The sequence below is a fragment of the Cryptomeria japonica genome, chromosome 11 (genome assembly GCF_030272615.1).
Source record: "Cryptomeria japonica chromosome 11, Sugi_1.0, whole genome shotgun sequence".
Classification (NCBI taxonomy): Eukaryota; Viridiplantae; Streptophyta; class Pinopsida; order Cupressales; family Cupressaceae; genus Cryptomeria; species Cryptomeria japonica.
This window is the reverse complement of record NC_081415.1, coordinates 20909748-20929341: the sequence shown is the minus strand read 5'-3', so window position 1 is coordinate 20929341 and position 19594 is coordinate 20909748. Positions and strand designations below refer to the sequence as shown.

The following is a 19594-nucleotide window of genomic DNA, read 5'->3' as shown; positions in this document are numbered from 1 at the left end:
ATGGATGCAAATATATATATGATGCAATGCAATATTTTATTTTTTTTGTTCTTTTATGTTTTATATGTGTATGCATGATGCAAATGTGAATCTATGTAATGTAGATGAATATGATAATGCAAATGTAAATTGTGCTAACATGTGTTGTGTGTAGGATGTGATGCAGTTGTGATATCTATATGTATGTATGAAATGCTTATATGTGGTAATGCAGGTGCAATTACATGAAATGCAAATGTTTTTGGTGTGTCATTATACTCAGTCATGTGATGGCAGGCTACGCGGACTTGAGAAGGACGATAGAAGTCAATCAAGAAAGGGGGATGGAAGACAGAAGATATGAAAGTGAAAGAGCTTCTTGTGCTTTATCATCATTGAGCTTTATTATGGCAAAATAGGTTATGACAATCAAGGCATATGTTCGACCCAGAAAGTCATTGTACCCATTTGCATGGAGATAAGACAGTTGCAAACAAGGAATGCCCCAGTTCACACTAGACTCTTAGTGTCCTCATATCTGTGGACAAGTCATAGCATTACTAAAAGACAATCCACAGACAGCAAATACAAATAGGTGACGATACCCCATCCTCGCCTTTCTAGTCAAAGACATCCTGGAGATAGAATCTCTAGTCGGAGACATCTTGAAAAAGCTAAAAGACATGTCACCAAAAGATAAAATCAAAAGAAAACCAAGACTCGACACCAACATCCACTGTAGTCCTCAAGTTTAGTGTCTCTTGTCACTTGTATAAGCCTTGTTTGATTGTGGTCACAATGTTTACTTTCATAAAAAGGATAGATAGCACGGAACCATATGTTGTATGAGTCTGTTGAAAGATTTGATTTTGTTGAAGCCCATTGTTGCTGTTGTCTCATCTGAAACTAATTGAATCCATGAAACTGATACTTTATTGTGGAGAAGATGAAACTTTATTGCGGATCTGTGATACAAATGTTGCTTTATTGCGGATTGTGTGTGGATAGACTGAAGAAAACTAGATTAAATTGTACTCCTCAGAACATGTGATGTTCTCAGTTCCACACCCATCACTAGACATAGGATTTGCCTTAGCCACAGATAGGAGCTGATTTATTATGGATGGAAAGGGAGGTGAAAAGGGAGGTTTATTATGAATGGCTAACCAATCTTGGGTAGATCAATAACAAGCCATGACGGGAATGGGTAAGTTTATTGTGAATGAATAAGTTGTGAGTGTGTGCCAAGTGAAAGGATGTGATGGAATCCTAAAGGAGGGAGGAGCAATGTCTCTACGCATGGTGCTGGTGACCCAGTTTTCACCATGGTACTTGCCCAGGGCGCCATCGAAGTGGTTTTCATCATAGGAAAAAATTATTTCTCTTTACTTTTTTGATTTTCCAATATTTTTTGTGTCACAAGGCGCCTGTTTGCTAGGTTTTCACCAAGTAACAATTTTTTATATTTTATAATTTTTTTTGTATTTTTGAATTTTTTGATTTTTTTTTGTATTTTTGAAATTTTTTATTTTTTTGTACTTTTGAAATTTTTGATTTTTTTGTATTTTTGAATTAGGATATTCCAAAGAGCTATGTGTAGAACCTACGAAGATGCATGTTGTTGATAGGATCCTCCAAAGGTTCACCTTCTGTAGTTGAGAGCTGATATGCCCCAGATCCATATGTTGTTGTAATGATGTAAGAACCAAGCCAATTTGGTTCGAACTTGCCCTTCTTCTCTCTGTCTTGCTAATTTTTGGGGTTTTCTCTGAGAACCAAATCACCTACCTCAAATGTGTGAGGCTTGACCTTATGATTGTAACTGCATTGTTTCTCGACTAAATGATGTGTAGCTCAAGTGACTGTCTTCCTTGATAAAGGAATTGAGATAGAATTACTAATGTGTGGACTACGTAGGCCCATATCCATGTCACCTAAAGAAGTTTGGACATCCTTGACAACAAAGTCCTTCGAGGAAGCTCCATTAAAGGTCCATGATGTATCGCCAAAAAGGGATGGATGTGTGGAACAAGTGGATGAGGAATGAAGGCTTATGATTGCAAAAAGAATTGAAAGTAGGATAGCATGATGGAGACTTAGGATCAACAAGTATTCTTTTTGACTTGCAATTGTAGAAATTTTTGAATTTTTGCCCCTAGTTATTTTGATATTAGGGGAGATCAACTCTTGTTCCTTTTCTTTCATAGGATTTTTATCCTTGACTTTGATTTTTGCAGAGTCCAATAGCTTTTGATTTTGATTTGGACTAAAGGACTTCTCTTTATTTTTGACTTTTAGATTTTTCTTTTCAAAGCTTGATTTTTGATCTCCAATGAGTAAGGGCTTTTGTAATTCTTGTTGATCCAAGTCTAGAAGTGGAGTGGAAATGGAATGAGTGGATGATATGGTAAGGCTATGTGAGTTATCAAGAGGGTTGGCGATACACTCAATAGATTCTTTGCTAGAACCACTCTTAGGACTATTGATATCAAGAGCTGCTTGCACCACTAGAGGAGATTTGCATTCAGACTTAGTAGCCACAACACTAGGTGGTTCACACCCAATTCCTTGGCATTGCAAATTGTTTGTAGTTTGTTCTTGTCGACTGAATATCTTACCAGATAGTGGGAGTTGATCAACATGAAAGATATACTCACCACATCCCAGATCTTTAGTCTTGAATTTTTCTTTGAGCTCTGCTTGCTTTGATGTAGAAGCTTTTAAGGATTCTAGATCCACATATGCTGAAGAAGGAATAGCCTCTCGATTGGCTGGAATTGTTATTCCTGATCGAGGTTGTAGATTGTTGCAATATATGAATGGATATGGGTCAGCTTTGATAGTCACTTCAACTCCATTGTGTGGAAACTTGATACATAGATGATATGTAGATGGGATTGTGCTCATTTCATGAATCCATGGGCATCCCAAGAGTATGTTGTATGTGAGATCGAGGTCAAGGACTTGACAAACCACATCCTTTGTAACTGGCCCAACCCTGAGAGGTAAAATGATTGTGCCCTTGGATGAACACTCTTCATCGTCATATGCCTTGATGGTGATTTTGTTTGTAGAATTCACAGCTTTATCAGAATATCCCAATTGTTTAATTGTGCAATGTACAAATGTTTAGACCTACTCCTTTATCTATCAAGACTCGTTTGATTCTATGTTTGTGTATGAAGGCTTCAATGTGTAATGGTGCATTATGTGGCTAACTTACGGAGGCATCATCGGCTTCTGTGAATGTAAGGGAATGTGGAACGGAAAGGTATCCCACCATGGCTTGAAACTGGTCCACGTTCAGATCAGTAGGAATGGCAGTGTCTCTCAAGATTTTGTCCAGAATAGCTTTATGTGCGGGGGATATGCGTAAGAGCTCAAGGATGGAGATGAGCGCGGGTGTCTTCCCTAACTGTTCTACAAGGTCATACTCAGGCTTAGTTGATGAGGAAGTGGTGTTTTTAGCTTGAGCACCTTGCAAAGTGAATTGACCTCAACAAGTTGTAACATGACATTCAGGGGTAGGTTAGAAAGAAGATCCAATGCCTTTTAGGACAATCTTGGGTCTTTGGGTAGAATTCTCAGGCATTTTGTCCTTGATGATAATGGTAGAGACGTAATTGTCCATCGAAATGTGATTGATAGTTGAATCATAGGTATAGGTTGCTCTGGTATAGTTGGTTTGGTCATCTGTGGCTTTAGCTTTTCCTTTGTCATGTTTTGGGAATGGTTCCTTAAACATTTCATGTTCTTGATTGGATGAGTGCCCTTCAATCTCAATGTCACCCCTATCAATGAGATCTTATATGATGTTCTTCAGTTGATGGCAATTTCCAGTCTTATGACCCTTGCTCTTATGAAATTCACAATATTCATCATCATCCCACCAATTTGGTTTAACCTTTGGTTCATATGGAGGAAAATCTGGAACTGTGATTAACTTGTTTGCCACTAGCTTCTTGAAGACTGACTCAAGTGGTTCTCCCAATGGAGTATACTTCCTTTGTGATTTAGAAGTTGTTTGAGTATTCACTTGATTGTTTGTAGAGCTTGATCCCGAAAAAATGATTTTGGGTCGCACTGTATTGGCATAAACAACACCATCATCGACTATGTTCTTGTTTTTATTCCAAAACCTTGGCTTATCTTTTCCTTTAAAGTCATCTTTGTTTTTCTTGAATATCTTAATGACTCCTTGTTCAATTAGGACCTTCTCTATTGCTAAGCCTTTTTCAATGACGTCCTTGAAGGTGGACAAACAAGCTTTTCTTAAATCATAACCAATGTCTTTGTTAACATTCTGGGTGAACATCTCCACCATTTGTTTTTGTGAAATTTCACAAGAGCATCTGCTGGCTAGATACCTCCATCTTTGTAAAAATGATGCAAAAGACTCTCCCTCTTTTTGCTTGGTGTTGCACAAAGTAGTGACTGATATGTCTGTCTCTATATTGTAGGAGAAATGTTGAATAAATGCCTCTGCTAAACCACACCATGACTTAATTCAAGGTGGAAGTTGGGAGAACCATTCCATAGCTTGATCGCCTAGGCTCTGTGGGAATAATCTCATCAAATATGTCTCTTCTGTTGCTACCTCAATGCAGGTTGTGAAAAATTGTCTTATATGTGCCTTAGGATCCCCTTTTCCTTTATACTTATCAAACTTAGGCGTCACAAAGTATGTAGGAAAAGGAGGCATTGGAATGCTCTTGTCAAATGGATAAGGACGTATGTCTCTCATTGTGTATGTTGGCTTTGGTGTATTTATGTCCTCCGTTTTCTTTTGGAAGTCCCTAATTTGTTGCTCCAAATTGTTCTTAGGTGGAGATCGACTTCTTGGACCATACCCTATGCTTGAGGCACCAATTGGAGGAGAAGCATGTTGCATATATGGATGATATTGATCATACACATGTTCATACGGAGGAGGTCTATAGTGATGCTGCATATATGGACCACTTGGTATAGATTCATGTTGAGGAATGAAATATCTATTTTGTCCATGTATACCATACTCTACAGGCATGTCATGTTCTAATGTGTTGCCCCCAAATTTGACACGGAGTTTCCTTGTGTCTAAATTTTGAGCATGCCTTTGAATATCCAATTGCTTTGGTGGTTGATCCTTAGCATTGGTATGTGATTGAGCATATCTTTCTCTATAAGACTTCCATAATGGTCTGCGAAGGTGAGTATCATATGCTTGACCATGTGTATGTGGGACCTCTAGTTTTTGAAACAAAGATGATGGTGATTCAGGAACCATATGTGGTCCTCTATTGCCTCCACTATTAGGTCTCCTTTGATCCATGTTGGAGTGAGATTGTTGCAAAGGTCGATTTTCCATTATTTGAGACATGTCAAAATCATGAGGTATCTTGGCTCCACTTTGTGCCATCATTTGTAAGAAGTATTGTCTATCCCTCCTTATTATTTCCTCAACCAATCAATTGAAATGGGGATCCATAATGGATTCTTCTACATTTGTTGAATGTACTGAAGAGTTGTCCATATCATCATTGTGTGTATCATTGTTGTTTGTAGTGTCCATGTTCTCAACATTTGGAATGTTTCTATAGGCATCCATGTCAGGTAATGTGTTATGATCAATATTGAAAAAGACATCATTGTCATACTCATAGACACTCATATTTGCGGACTCTTGAGCCTCTTTAGTTTCTCTCCTAGATTTTTGAAGACGGGTTTCAACCATGAACTAGGTATTGATCGAGATGTGTGAGACTAGATGAAAATGAAAAAGGTATGGAAGACCAAGAGTTAGATGTAATGTAAATGAATCTGAGGTTTACTTGCAATGTCCAAAGTGTAAGACCAAGCATGTATGTAGTAGAGTAGGTGTGATTTCCAAAGAGAGGATAGTTTCTCTTGATGAAGTAAGTTGACCTTGACTCTAAGTAAAACCAAATGAGACCCGAAGGTGATAGACCTTGATGAGGGACCACTTAGCAAAGTGTTGTTGTATGTAGTGTGTTGACAAAGTATGACGAGGACAAGCAAGTGACCTTTTGACTCAAGTTTAGACAAATGTAAATTTAATGCAAGATGTAAAGCAATGATGGACTTTGTGAGACCCAAAGACAAGTTGAATGCTAGATGAAAACCTAGAGAAACAACCTAGGAAGCTCAAGAATTTTGAAACTGATTGCTCTTGTTTGTTGGACTGTAAAATTTTTTCAATTTGTGAAGTTGTTGGTTGTGACCAAATCTGAATGTTTGACTGTTTTTCGTGACAAGAGGACACAATGTTGATGAGGATTCAATGTTTGCAAGTGTTTAGACTCAAAATGACTCCAAGAAAAGTGTGTTGTTTGATGTAAAAATGTTTTGCATATACTTGAAGACACAAAAGACACAATGTTTTGTTGTTTGGTCTTGAATGTTTTGAATGCTTAAAATAAGTCAAGCATAATTCTTATGGCTAGCCAAGACAATAGTTGTTGATCCCACATGAGGTTTTACCCCCGAGGCTACGCTATTCAGAGCGGATACTTAGATGCTTGATCTCACTGGCTCCACCCTCGACACTCACTTCTCAGGTCAGCCAAGCATCAGTCCCCACGAAAACTCCCCGTGGCGAACTTTGTATCTCTACTAAGAATCGTATGTATGTGGGCCACTACCAGAGGTTCGACCTCCTACCTCAACAACTAGAAGGATTTTGGCTTCTAAAACAAAAAGGTGCTAGTAAGGGCATCCGCTCATGTGGCCATACATGCGGCACTTTTAGCTTTGTAAATACAGAAGGCTCCCAGCCGGTAGGGGTTACGCCCTACAACTGATCAAATAAATTTGATCAAACGAGTTTATGGGGAGACATAGTGTCGGTATGAACTAATCAACACACGTTATCCATAGTTTTCACCATGAATACAGTTGTTTATAGTGGTTCGGAAGAGGTGGATTTTCCTCGCTACCACTTGGGTCGTTCTCTTCTCACTAGTAGTCCTAATGACCACACGGGAAGACAGACCCTCTAAAGATTAAACAAAAAGAGCCTATTGCTCAAGACACAAAAGACAATGATTTAATTTTAGTGCACCAATTGAAGTGTTTGCTAGTCTATAAAAATAAGGCACACAATAAAAATCCAAAAACCCTTGCCAAGGACCTGCAACAAAGATTTATTAGTAGTTTGGATTGTTTCAAATGATCACCCCTTCCTGCAAGCACACAAGTTAGGTAAATTTTAGATCCAAAAGACTTTGTGAAATAAGGGCCTTCAATAATGCGTTTTGTTGACCAATTTAAAGATCTGATTCATCATAAAAAAAGACCACCTGTAAAATTTCAAGAGATTTCCAGAAATGTAAGAAAATCCAAAAAAATTGCTAATTTGCTCCAAAAATTAATTTTTTTATGAAAAAACATAAAAAATTCATATAAAATGCAAAATCGATCCAAAAAATCTGAAATTTTTACTTGAGAGTCCTGATGGTCTTCCAAACCTGCATAAAAAAATTTCTATAACAAATCCAAGCAGTTTGTGGGATATGAGTAAAATAATGCAAAACCCTAATTTTCGAAGATCTGATTTTTGAGGAATAATTTTGCATCAAATTTAAAATCACAAAGAACAGATCCTGTGTATAATTCTAACATATTTCCAAAAATGTAAGAAAATCCGAAAAATTCGCTAATTTGCTCTCAAAATTAATTTTTTATGAAAAATCATAAAAAATTCATATAAATTGACAAAATGATCCAAAAAATCTAAAATTTTTACTGAATCCTTCTAATAATTTTCCTAACCTACACAAAAAATTTGATGTCAAAATTCAAAGCCGTTTGTGAGATCTGATCAAAATAAGGAAAAACCCTAATTTTTAAAGATTCGATTTTTAGGAAAATATTTTGCATCAAAATTAAAATCACAAATAACAGATCCTATGTATAATTATGAGAGATTTCCAAAAATGTAAGAAAATCCAAAAAATTCTCTCATTTGCTCTCAAAATTAATTTTTTATGAAAAATCATAAAAAATTCATAGAAAATGAAAATGTGCTCCAAAAATTTTGAATTTTGGATTTAGATCTCCTGATACTTTCTTCAACCTACAAAAAAAAATTTGGTGCAAAATTTCCAAGCCATTCATGAGATATGATCGAATCTCTCCAAGATCTTGATTTTGTGTCCAAAACCCTAGTTGCACAAAATTATTCTCCAAATTGTTTTACAAAACAGCAATATAAGGTTAGAAAAATCTGCAAAAAACACAAATCTAACAAAAATCCATGTCCCACAGGGCGTGCCAAAATGTATATGGTGAAAATGGATAACAATAATAATGATATTGAAAGACTAAATGAATTCAACCACAAAACTCTAGCCTAACAACAACAAAGATCCACCATAACATATGAAGATTACTTAAGACAATGCAAATCAAACGAAATCACAAAGATTATACCATCACATGTCCAATAAGGTTTGGATCTCCATTCTTCCTATCTCCATTGATCCTACTTGATATATTTGCTCTCAGATTTTATGTGCACAAGAGCTCAACAAAGAACATTATTCTCATCACCCTATCAACGCCACATAAATTTAATTCAACATTTCCCTAAATTTCTTTTTTAAGATGCACCTTTTTTCACAATATTCATTTATTAATTAAAAATTAAAATACAATAATGTTTTATTTTAATTAATTAATAATCATGATTAAAGGTACATCCTGTATTCGGCAGTCGCTATAAATTAAGTCTGCACCTCTTTTAGTCGTGGTTTTTTTCCCGGTAAATTTACCATCGCCGGCGCCGCGATCGAGTCCCGGGAAAATTCAATTTGGTGCAGTGCAGAAGGTTTTCGTATGTGCAATTTTGAACATCATTTTCGTAGATTTCTATAAGTGCAATATCGAGTGTTGCGGTTTTAGGTCTTGCTCGTTATTTCAGGTTTTGGCATTCACTGTTTTACCAAGTGCAATTTTGAGCATTTGTTGTGTGAGGTTTTCAGGAGTGCAACTTGGGCACAATTAGTTTATTTCTTTACCTGTTCGGCTTTGATGCTGTTACCGACTGTGGGGAAGGATTCCGTTTCCATCGAATTGCTTTTATGAATGCCATTGTGTGCGTGGTTATTTAGGTTTGTGTGTCTACAATTTAAAATATCTTTATTTTTAAGGTTCTGACCGGCAATTTTGAGCATTTGTCGTGTGAGATTTTCACGAGTACAAATTTTAGCATCATTGTTTGTTTGTAACGCCACAATTGTACGATCCATTTTGTCACACTCATTTTCCATGAGTACAATATCGAGCATCATTATTTTAGGGTTTTAATGCACAATTTGATAAATCATTATTAAAAAGATTTTCGTAAGTGCAATTCTGAGCATTAGTTGTGTTTCATAAGCACAGTTGTGAGTATCTGTTTTAGGTTATCATATGCTTAATTGAGTGCATAATTGTTTTAGGTTATCATATGCTTAATTGAGTGCATAATTGTTTTAGGTTTTAAAATTGCAAATTTGAAAATATGTTATTTTAAACTTGCAGAAATGCACCTTTGGACGTATTATTTATTTTAGGTCATTTACGTAAATGACGGTGGAAGGAACCTCTGGGCAGTGAGGCATAAATAGGCGGCCCTGACCCTGAACTTTCTTTTCTTTCTCTAGGATCACATTTCGAAGTTTTATTCAGTGTTTTTTAGTTTTTGTCAAACTTTTGGATTTTTCATTGTTTTGTTATTGTTTATTTGCTTCATCCGTAAGTGAACACTATGGTGACCATTTATCATTTTTATGCATTTGCCCAATCATTTGTACACAGCTTAGTTCTGGTTTATTTTAATTTTGTTTGTTAAGCATGTGCTTGAGTGGTTGCTTCTCTATTTTCTTTGCTCGTGCCTTTTGTGTTCAATGAGTAACCGGCGTTTTAGAGTTTCTGTTGATTATTTTTCTGAAATCATAAACATTTATTTGTTTGATGATAATATTTATGGAAGAAGTTCTGTAGGCTTTTCTTGCAGATCATTTTTCTTGAATGAGGTGTATGGTTACCTCGTTTGCATATACAGTTCACTGTCAGAAATGATTTGAAGGAACTGCTGAAACCTGAAATTTTAATTCTAGCATTTTGCATTGCATATATACCCAATGTATGTTGCCATAGGAATTGAGCCTGAGTGATCTCATGTTTTCTAGCTGGTTAAAGTGGTTATATAGGTTTCTGTGACACTGAAATGTTGAATGTCTTCTTGCAATTCATATTGGTTTCTTATATCATGGATTAGGTACTTCTCTTGCCAAAGAACTTTGCATGGTAACTTTGCAATGAAAATTTGCCTTTCTACCAGTCTGCTTAACTCACCTGTGTTTTGCTTCCAAGCAGGCGTGGCATACTTTTCTGTACCAAATTCTCACGTTGTTTAATCACACTGTGCACTTTTTGTGAAGTTAAGCTATTTAGCAGCAGTGGCATGTTTTTGTTGTGTACACAAAGGTATGGAGTGCCATGTTTTGTTTTTGAAAAAAAAGGATGCAGCCAATCTATGCATTTTCTTGTTTATCATTTTCAATTGCCCTTTTTGTCTTGTAACATCAGGATTTTATTACCTTTAATGTTATTCTGTTCAGCTCTTTATAACGAAACACAGCATGGAACTAAGGCATACATGAGTAATTTATTTCTAGGACAATTAGTATGAGTATCATTTTGTAGTCAATCTTATCAGTCCTTGACTTTACTAGGGAAATTTAAGCTTTGTATTCTACCTCCCATAAATAAGCTGTGCAATATTGATCCCCATAAATATATTTACAGGCAAAGCTATAGTATATTTCACAACTGTCACGTCCTTCTCTTTGATACTCATTTATGATACCTTAATATTTTAAATTATTGTTACTAATTTCTTTATCTATTAGGTGAAAAAAATGAATCAAATTTTAATTAGTTAAATTAATTATAATTAAATAACCAGCCATGGAACATGTATTTTTAAATGCTAAATACAAATACTAATTTGAACTCATAAGTTTATTTTCCACTTTCCATAAGATGGTAGTTGTACCATGCATTAAGTAATGGCATTATTTCCCTCCACATCACCTAGTTAGATTCCTACCTAATCTCCCACGCCCTCATTAGCACAAAGACATGACAACTTAAAAGGAAGAGTAGGAGATGCACATACCCATGTTACCTAAGAAGTGGAGATCAACTCCTCTTAAAAATACTAAATACAAATACTAATTTGAACTCATAAGTTTATTTTCCACTTTCCATAAGATGGTAGTTGTACCATGCATTAAGTAATGGCATTATTTCCCTCCACATCACCTAGTTAGATTCCTACCTAATCTCCCACGCCCTCATTAGCACAAAGACATGACAACTTAAAAGGAAGAGTAGGAGATGCACATACCCATGTTACCTAAGAAGTGGAGATCAACTCCTCTTAACAGCACAAAAATGAGAAGAAGCCATGGCAACTCTTTCCACGCCACAGAAGATTGGAACTGAAGTTTGCCATATTGTACAATAGAACAGGGACTCTTACTTACGTTTGAGCAAGAAAGGAGGAAAACATAGCCATAAAATAAGGTGGGGGATTACTTCCATAGCAAGTTATTGATTCTTCATCCATTCTTTGTTCACATTTTCTGAGATTATCTGCCACTTTACCATCAGTCTCAGGCTTCTATTAACATTTAGTTGATATCAAGAGTAAAGGAGGTGGGTAGTTGACCTTGCTAGGGGGAAGGAAGAGCACTATTGCTATCATATGAAGGGTTCAAGCATCGTGCAGATTACATAGTCAATCCTTGGCATGCTCCATTAATTATTTGAGCCTTTCTTAGAGAATGGAAAGGAGGGTCAAAAGTTGATAGAAGACATGACTTGCTGAATTGGATTCATTTTGAGGGCAAGAGAAGTAGCATGACCAAGCTGTGTTTACAGGTTGCATAAAGGTCTGAGCAAATTTAGTCTTCAACTTAATTAAGGGAGTGATAACAGGTATGTAAATCTCTACACAATCTTTGTCTTATGGGAATCCATTTGTAAGTTCTTAGATTAAGCCATCAAAATATAGAATGATCGATTCATATTATTTTATAATAAATTATAAGTTATGCTGGGATTTTGATACCAAGGTTCCTCTAAACTTAGATACAAAATAAGACTCTTAATATATAGGTACTCATGCTTAATGATCCTAGAAATACATATACATGGAAACTATAATAGAAGCTATTGAAAGATATAATTATATATATAGCAATGCCATATAATCATACCTTTCAATAGCTTTTATTATAGTTTTCATGTATATTCAAATTTTCATGGACACGAATACAGATACAGTATTGAATGCGGATATGGCCATTTTCTAAGACCCCCAATATTAATATGGTTGGATACGACATTCATAAAAAACACACACAGATATTTAACACAATTTTCTAAGTTATTGGAGGAGATTTTCATGACTTTAAAAGCAATATAGACACTTAATTGCTACATAAATAATTATAAGTTGATTTAACAATTTACAATATGCAAAATTGTATAGTTGCATTGGAAGGTAACCCCAAAAAATGGGTTGCAGAAATAGAAAAACATTTCATTTGTCTTTCTCATTGGTGTAGGTTTTGTTTATACCATTTTTTTTAAAAATTGCATGAATGAAGTTTTTTAAAATTAAATATAGGAAGATTTATGTCTACTTTTAAAAAATTAAATTAAATAGCATTCGGCACAGTTGGAAATCAAGGTTTTTTGGGCACACATGGGTACGATATGTGATATGTATCTGAGCCATATCAGATACTTATCCATTTTGGTTACGAGAATACACGTGCCCAGGAAGGGACAGCAAAGTATCCAGCTACTTTGTGCATATATCTCCTTGAACAATGTTGTGAATGTAGAGATGTTAGAAATTTATGTAAACATTGCATCTTGTGAGACATTTTTGACAGGATTAAAAACATCGATAAGACTCTTAAATATCCTACTAGATCATTTTCGTATGATAAACTAATTATATTCTTCTTCATAGACTTTCTATCATATTCTACTCAGTTTTTGTGTCATTATGTTGGCTCTTGAATTTTAAAGTCTAAATTATATGGGGGCCTAGACAACGCATTGAATTGATTGATAGAATGTCTCAAAGAAGCGTGGTCTCACAGACTGCAATAACTTAATTTATGCAAAGGATGGATTTATTGAAAATAGTAAAATACCTTAGGCATGTCCATGCAATTGCAAATAGATTAACTTAAAATCTTTAATACAAGTCTTTGTGTTATTATATTAATACCAAGTGTTAAGATTAGTGCACGATTAGACATAAATGGTACAAAATTGAAACATATATTATGCATGTAAAAAGATGGGAATAAATGGATAGAAATGAGTATAAGATACATATATAGAAGAGAGAACTCAAATTTTAATTACATGATTATATTGCAAACATAAATTTTATACATGGCGATATGCTATTTGTTGAAGACAATAGTTTATGTCATATAGAGTTATGTAGACTTAAATAACAAATAATAAATATATAAAAAAGATTGAGAGTACTAAATGTATGAACCATAGTTGAACTACTCACCAAAGACAAAAACTCACCAAGGCCCGGAAAAAAAAGTCGACAAACACTCAATGAAAACTTGGCAAAAAACTTGGGAGCTTGAAAAATTGCTGAAATTTAACTAGAAATGCATTTTTTTTTTGCAAAATTCAATGAGGAGATGCATCCAATGAGTCAATAAATGAGTAACACAAGAAACAAGCTGAGTCTAGATATATTTAATATATTTAAATGCAAAGTGGGTACAAAATCGCATCCTCATGAGGAATGCTGATGGCTGGAAGCAAAATAGTAAATAGTTTTTGTAAAACTAAAAGTAAATACATTAATACAATTACATCTTCCTTTTCCCAACTCCAATAAAAACTAGGGGAGAGGTAGAACTAGAGGGTCCAGTCCTAGAAGTCTACTGCGGTTGTGCCTCCTCACTCGGTACAATTGGCTATGGCTTGACCTCCATCTTGGTTGTAGCTCTGTCTCTAGCTGCTCTTGACACTGGCAATGGCTCCTCATCATCCTTAGCTTGCTCAATGTCATCCAGTGTGAATCCAAATCCACCCCCTCCGTAATTTGCCTCTCCAAATCATAGATGTCATCCTCGGTAAACAATGGAGACTGCTCCTGCAATGTCCAATCACCGTAAGGATCTATATCATTTAAATCAATTGGACCAGCTAGTGCTTCCTCTACCTTCATTATGTGTAACCAAAGATTATATTGCACAAAGACAAGGTCACTGAGGCGTTTTTGAGCTAACTTGCCCCTCTTCTTCATGTGGATAGCGAACAAGCTCCAATTGCGCTCACAACTAGATGAACTACAAGGCTGGCATAAGTTTCTAAGGGCAATGTTTTTGAGATTTGGGGTATTTCCACCCCAACTTTGCCACCAAGCATCTACAAAATAAGCGAAGGGAAAAGTGAAAACATATTTTAGACTCCAAATATTATACATGGGGTTTGAGTGGTTCTTCCTCTCTTAGCCAGCTCTGAAGAGAACAGCATACCCCTTGCTTCCTCGTAATTTTGGAGTTCAGCCACAACAAGTTCTCTCACCTCAACCTCAAGTATCATCCTCTGAATGCATGTAGTGACACCCTCCATGACCTCTCCATTGGGATCCGAGTAAGAATCCTCGAACTTAAAATGACGGTTGAGGTAGTACCCTATTGCATGAATGGGTTGGTGGCGCTGATTGTTCCACCACTTATCAATAATTTCCCATATGGGATCAAATTGAGTCTATCCACCTTGTAGTGATTTTTGATAGACTTCTTGGCCCTATCCATGTCCTCATAAGCATACCCCATTGGGGTTTGATCCACATCTACCAAACTCTAACCAAGGGCTCTGACACCTACAATTGAAAAATAGTAAAATACAAATTACAAAAAGATGAATTATTAAAGTTACAAATTAATAGTGAGAGAATTGAATCAAGAATAATTAAATATTCAAATTTTGAAGTTACCTTCACAATCTCAACAACTCTTTGTGCAAATAGGTTGTCGAAGGCTATGCTTTCAACACCCTCTCCTTCAGACTTCTTTGAATAAGGTAAGTCTAGCCATGCTTGACTCAAACATTTGTTTCAAAGCTGTCAATGCACCAAGAATGCTTTGCAACGTTAAGAAAATCGTTGCAAACCTTGTGACACTCGCTCTTACCAATTCTTTCCCTTGGGCGTGCACTCTTATCAAGTGAAGAATCCAGAGGTGATTGTAGATGTATTTTGTGATCCTCGTTGCATCTTCTACAACTGGTATCACCCAATCAGGTTTTCCTATGTCTTCCAAAAGTGTCAAGGACATGTGCTACACAAGGTGTCCAAAAAAGAATGGGGTGTCTCTCTTGGAAGATTTTACTTGCTGCCACATATGCTGCTGGATTATCCATAATTATTTGCACCACATTGTCAACTCCCACCTACATGACAATTTGCTCCAACATTAGAGCCAATGTTTCAGCATTTTTCACTTTGTTGGAGGCATCCACCGATTTCAAGAACACTACATTGTTCTTGCAAGCAACCAAAAAATTAATTATGGTGTGGTTTTTGCCATTTGTCCACCCATCGGAAAGAATAGTGCAGCCATATTTTTTCCATTCTTTTCTTTGGTCTTCCACCACTTGTCTTGCCCTATCAACTACATTTGTGAGCAACCTACAAGTACAAAGTGAAATTAGGTCTTAGCACACAATTTTGATTTAAAAAACAAAAAAACAATAAAAAATGGAAACAAGTGGACTAAGTTACTAACCTCCCACCCAAGTCCCTGCGAGAAGGGGCCTTGTATCCTTTTCCCGAAATTGTCAATGTGGTAACCAAATTAAGCCAATAAGGATTGTTTGCCACATTGAATGGGATGTTGCTGAAGTACCAAAAATCGACAAATGCAATATCTATTTTCTCGTGCACCTCCCTATTCCACACAGTTGCCTCTAATGATGGTTGTGCTCCAGGTGTGTTCTTGGTCATAAAATAATTACTTATAGACTGTGGCACTGATGGTGATGTACTAGGTGCTCTACTAGAAGACGCTGAAGTGGTGGTTGAGGTGTTGATGGGTTTGCGGATACGTGAGCCACGAAGGGAGCCCACTATGCCTTGAAGTGCTTCTTCTTCTTCTTCAAGGTCAATTAAAGCACCTTGAGATTCAACTATGGATGCTCTCATGGCTAGTTTTGCCCTCTCCCTTTGCAACTTTTTCTCTTCCCTAGTTGCAAGTATGGCATTAATGTCACTTTTAATTTCTTGTGGCCCTAGGACATACCCTAGCATCATGCTTCTCGATGCCTGCAAGGTGGTATTTGAGGCTGTTTATGCCTCCATGAAATAATTTCACATTTAATGCATATTACCAACTTAGGTTTCGGTCCTTGAAAGGCATACTTCCAAGCCTTGTCTCTCGCACCTTTAGGACGAGTGCCTACATATCCAGATGGGCATGCATCTACTGACGGGGTAGACCTTATAGCTGAACTCGCTGTATTTGACATAATAAATTAATGGATAACTTTTAACCTACACATACAAAGTGAAAAGACAAAGTTAATATTTTAGTTAAAAAATTTAGCAAACTAACTAAATTATTTTAAATTTTTTAGACATTATTGAAAGTCCATGTAAAAGTATTCAAATTTATGTTCAAAATTGGAATGTTAAGGATTTTATCTTTCCTTAATTTCTTAGACAATATTCAATGCCATTAATGTGTGCTCTCTTAGTTATTTCTGATCATGAACTGAAACTTCTTTGGTTGCAGGTGGCTGTAGATGATATTTATTAATTTCGATATTATCTTCAGCATGCTTCACGGCACATATATAGGCATTGCCTTGTGAGATCAAGGCATGCCTTGACCGGACATGTCTCATGACATGTCCAATCAAGACATGTCTTGATTCAAGGGTGGTGCCTCTTTGTGGAGCAAACCGATAACTATTGGTTAATGTCAAAGCCGATTCATAACAAATGCTAATCGGTTTGTTATTAAATGCGGTTTGCTTATCATTGTATCCGATAATAAATTGGTTAGATTCTAATGCAATTTAATCATTAACCGATCATCAATCGGTTTATAGTTAATGCTATTTTGTGGTAATCGGTGGTAAATGTAACCTGATTATGAATCGGTATAAGAGCAAAAATATGTTAAGGTAATAACTATTGTAGTTATCAGTTGTCATATGACAACTAGAATAGATATACAAAACCGATTACAATCACAGCATATGAAATCACTGTATAGCAAATACAATCATATCTTGATGCTTATAAAGATGATTATGATGTCTTCCATTAGTATGTAGATTTATTGATAGGATAGATGATTGAATGAGAGACTTCATTTATCTCTCATTCAATCATTTATCTTACCGAAGCTACATTGTTTCAACAGTCCAAAAATAAAAAAAACTGTTAGGGTTTGAATTTTTTTGAAAAACTAGAGATTCTTGAAAAAACAGTGAAAAAACGAATTAAAATTGTCAAAAAAATGATCCTAAATCTTGTTCATATGACTCTAAATCAATTTAGACCACTTAGGAAAGGCCATTGTTGATTTTCTATTCATCTAGATGCAACAAAAAAGAAACAATGTTTTAAAAAAAACATAGGTAAAAAAATCAGAAAACCTACATAAGAATCCGATTCTGCATTGGAAACCACTCCAAATCTGCTTATAATTGATAAAAATTGATGGAAGTCAGGTTGGAAATGCTTGGGAGGGTGTTTTTCCTCTTAGCAGCAAATTACTGAACACAGAATGATGAAATGATGAACTTTTTTGACATTTAAATCTTATGTTGCTGCATGGCCGAATTTTAAACACGGACTCGCTGAGTTTTCACCAAAAACTCGCTAGTTTTTGACTACTCGCTGAGTAGTCCATCTATGGTATGAACTACTTCATTTGTGGAGAACTTTAAATGTTATACATCTTTTTCATTTTAAGCTGTATTGTTTATTTTTCAATAATATAAAAGATCCCATTACAATAAAGTATCAGCTAGATAACAAATCATAAGTTGTTAGGGAAGAGAACTTGTCCATTTGCAATGAGTTTACCTTTTATTGAGCCATGAATAAGAAAATTAAATATAAACAATTTAAAGAATTATGACTCCAATAAAGTAATACTAAAGTTAATAATCTGCTGTTTCCAGATTAGATTGTGTGTGAATTTTTGCATCAACGTGAGTGTGATTCGAAATGTTGATGCAAAAATTCACACACAATCTAATCCGGAAACAGCAGATTATTATCTCATGGATTGTGGAAACTTAATGTCTATCAATATTAAATTTTAAAAATCCTCACTCTCATTTGAAAGAAAATTAAATTTATTGTATAGGATTTCTAATTAAGTAAATGAAGGATTTAAATATACGTTAATACCATTATAGAAGTTATTTACCAACACCATTAGGTATTTCTTTAGGATAAAAATAATTACGTGGAGGGTGTATAATTTCTCTCATCAAAATTGCACAACTTATTATGCGGAGGGTGTATGAAAATAATTCTGCGTATGAGTTCTCTCATCAATATTGCACAACTTATTTATTGGGGGCAGAATACAAAGCTTAAGTTTACCTAATAAAGTCACGAGGACTGACAGGATTGACTACAAAATGATACTCACCCTAATTGTCCTGTAAATAAATTACTTATGTATGCCTTTGTTCCATGTTGGATATCACAGCTAGACATGGAATTACTGGGAATATGAAAATAATTTTCAGCATTGTTTTAGTTTCAAACTTCTAGTTTATTACCAAGTAAATTGGAGACCATAGGAACCAAGAGAGATCATGATCAATTCTATTATTTAATCATCTGGTTTCTTTTTTTGAGATTCCCTGGCTTGATTTGACAATTGACTTGCACCACTTTGTTTTTTCTTGTGATCAATACAATAACTCCCATTGTTCTTTTGAAATTCAGTCAAAAATTTGAACTAATACATATTTTCGTGTCAAAATATTGATGGACACGATAATGGTTTACATCATGGAAGAGTACAATGTTATTAAGAGATAAGTGATGTATGAGAATCTGGAAATGTTTTTCACATATTTTATAAGGTGTATTTCTTTACCTAATGGAAGCTATTTTTGATATAAGTATATTTCTTTATCCAACTGAAGTTATTTTGGATAAAACTGTATTTTTTAAAGCTAGTGAATGGACTCTGAAGATCATTAAGAACTAACTTGGATTAAGTTCTAGCCACCTAAATGGAAACAATAAATGATGATGTGAAAGATCATAAATAAACTGTTTTAAGAGTAATTCTTGTCCTTTATTAATGTCTGATTTTTATTTTTTGGTGGCTTTAGGCTTCAACCTTGGGGAGGATGGGTCTTCTTCCAAATGATACAATAGAAGTGATAGCTCAAAGTATTGGTATAAATAATTTGTCTCCAGATGTTGCCCAAGCTCTTGCTCCAGATGTTGAATATAGAATGCGTGAAATCATGCAGGTTCTTAATTTTGACTTATATCCATGTTAGTTCTTTTGTCTATTCTGGA

General features: G+C 35.3%; 1 protein-coding gene across 6 annotated transcripts in view; it reads left to right on the top strand.

Annotated features, from left to right (window-relative positions):
* Positions 1–8728: 8728 nt before the first annotated feature.
* The window catches only part of LOC131049518 (transcription initiation factor TFIID subunit 6), a 69406-nt gene continuing 58540 nt past the window's right edge, over positions 8729–19594 (top strand). Inside the window, exons 1-3 of one of the 6 annotated variants that reach the window (XM_057983590.2) lie at positions 8730–9092; positions 10342–10452; positions 19402–19545. In XM_057983590.2, the coding sequence (XP_057839573.2) occupies positions 19420–19545 (126 nt within the window). In that variant the 5' untranslated portion in view covers positions 8730–9092; positions 10342–10452; positions 19402–19419. Of the gene's footprint in view, positions 9093–10341; positions 10453–19401; positions 19546–19594 lie in introns of all 6 variants that reach the window. The other 5 variants (XM_057983595.2, XM_057983591.2, XM_057983594.2 and 2 more) reach the window with 5 other exon arrangements.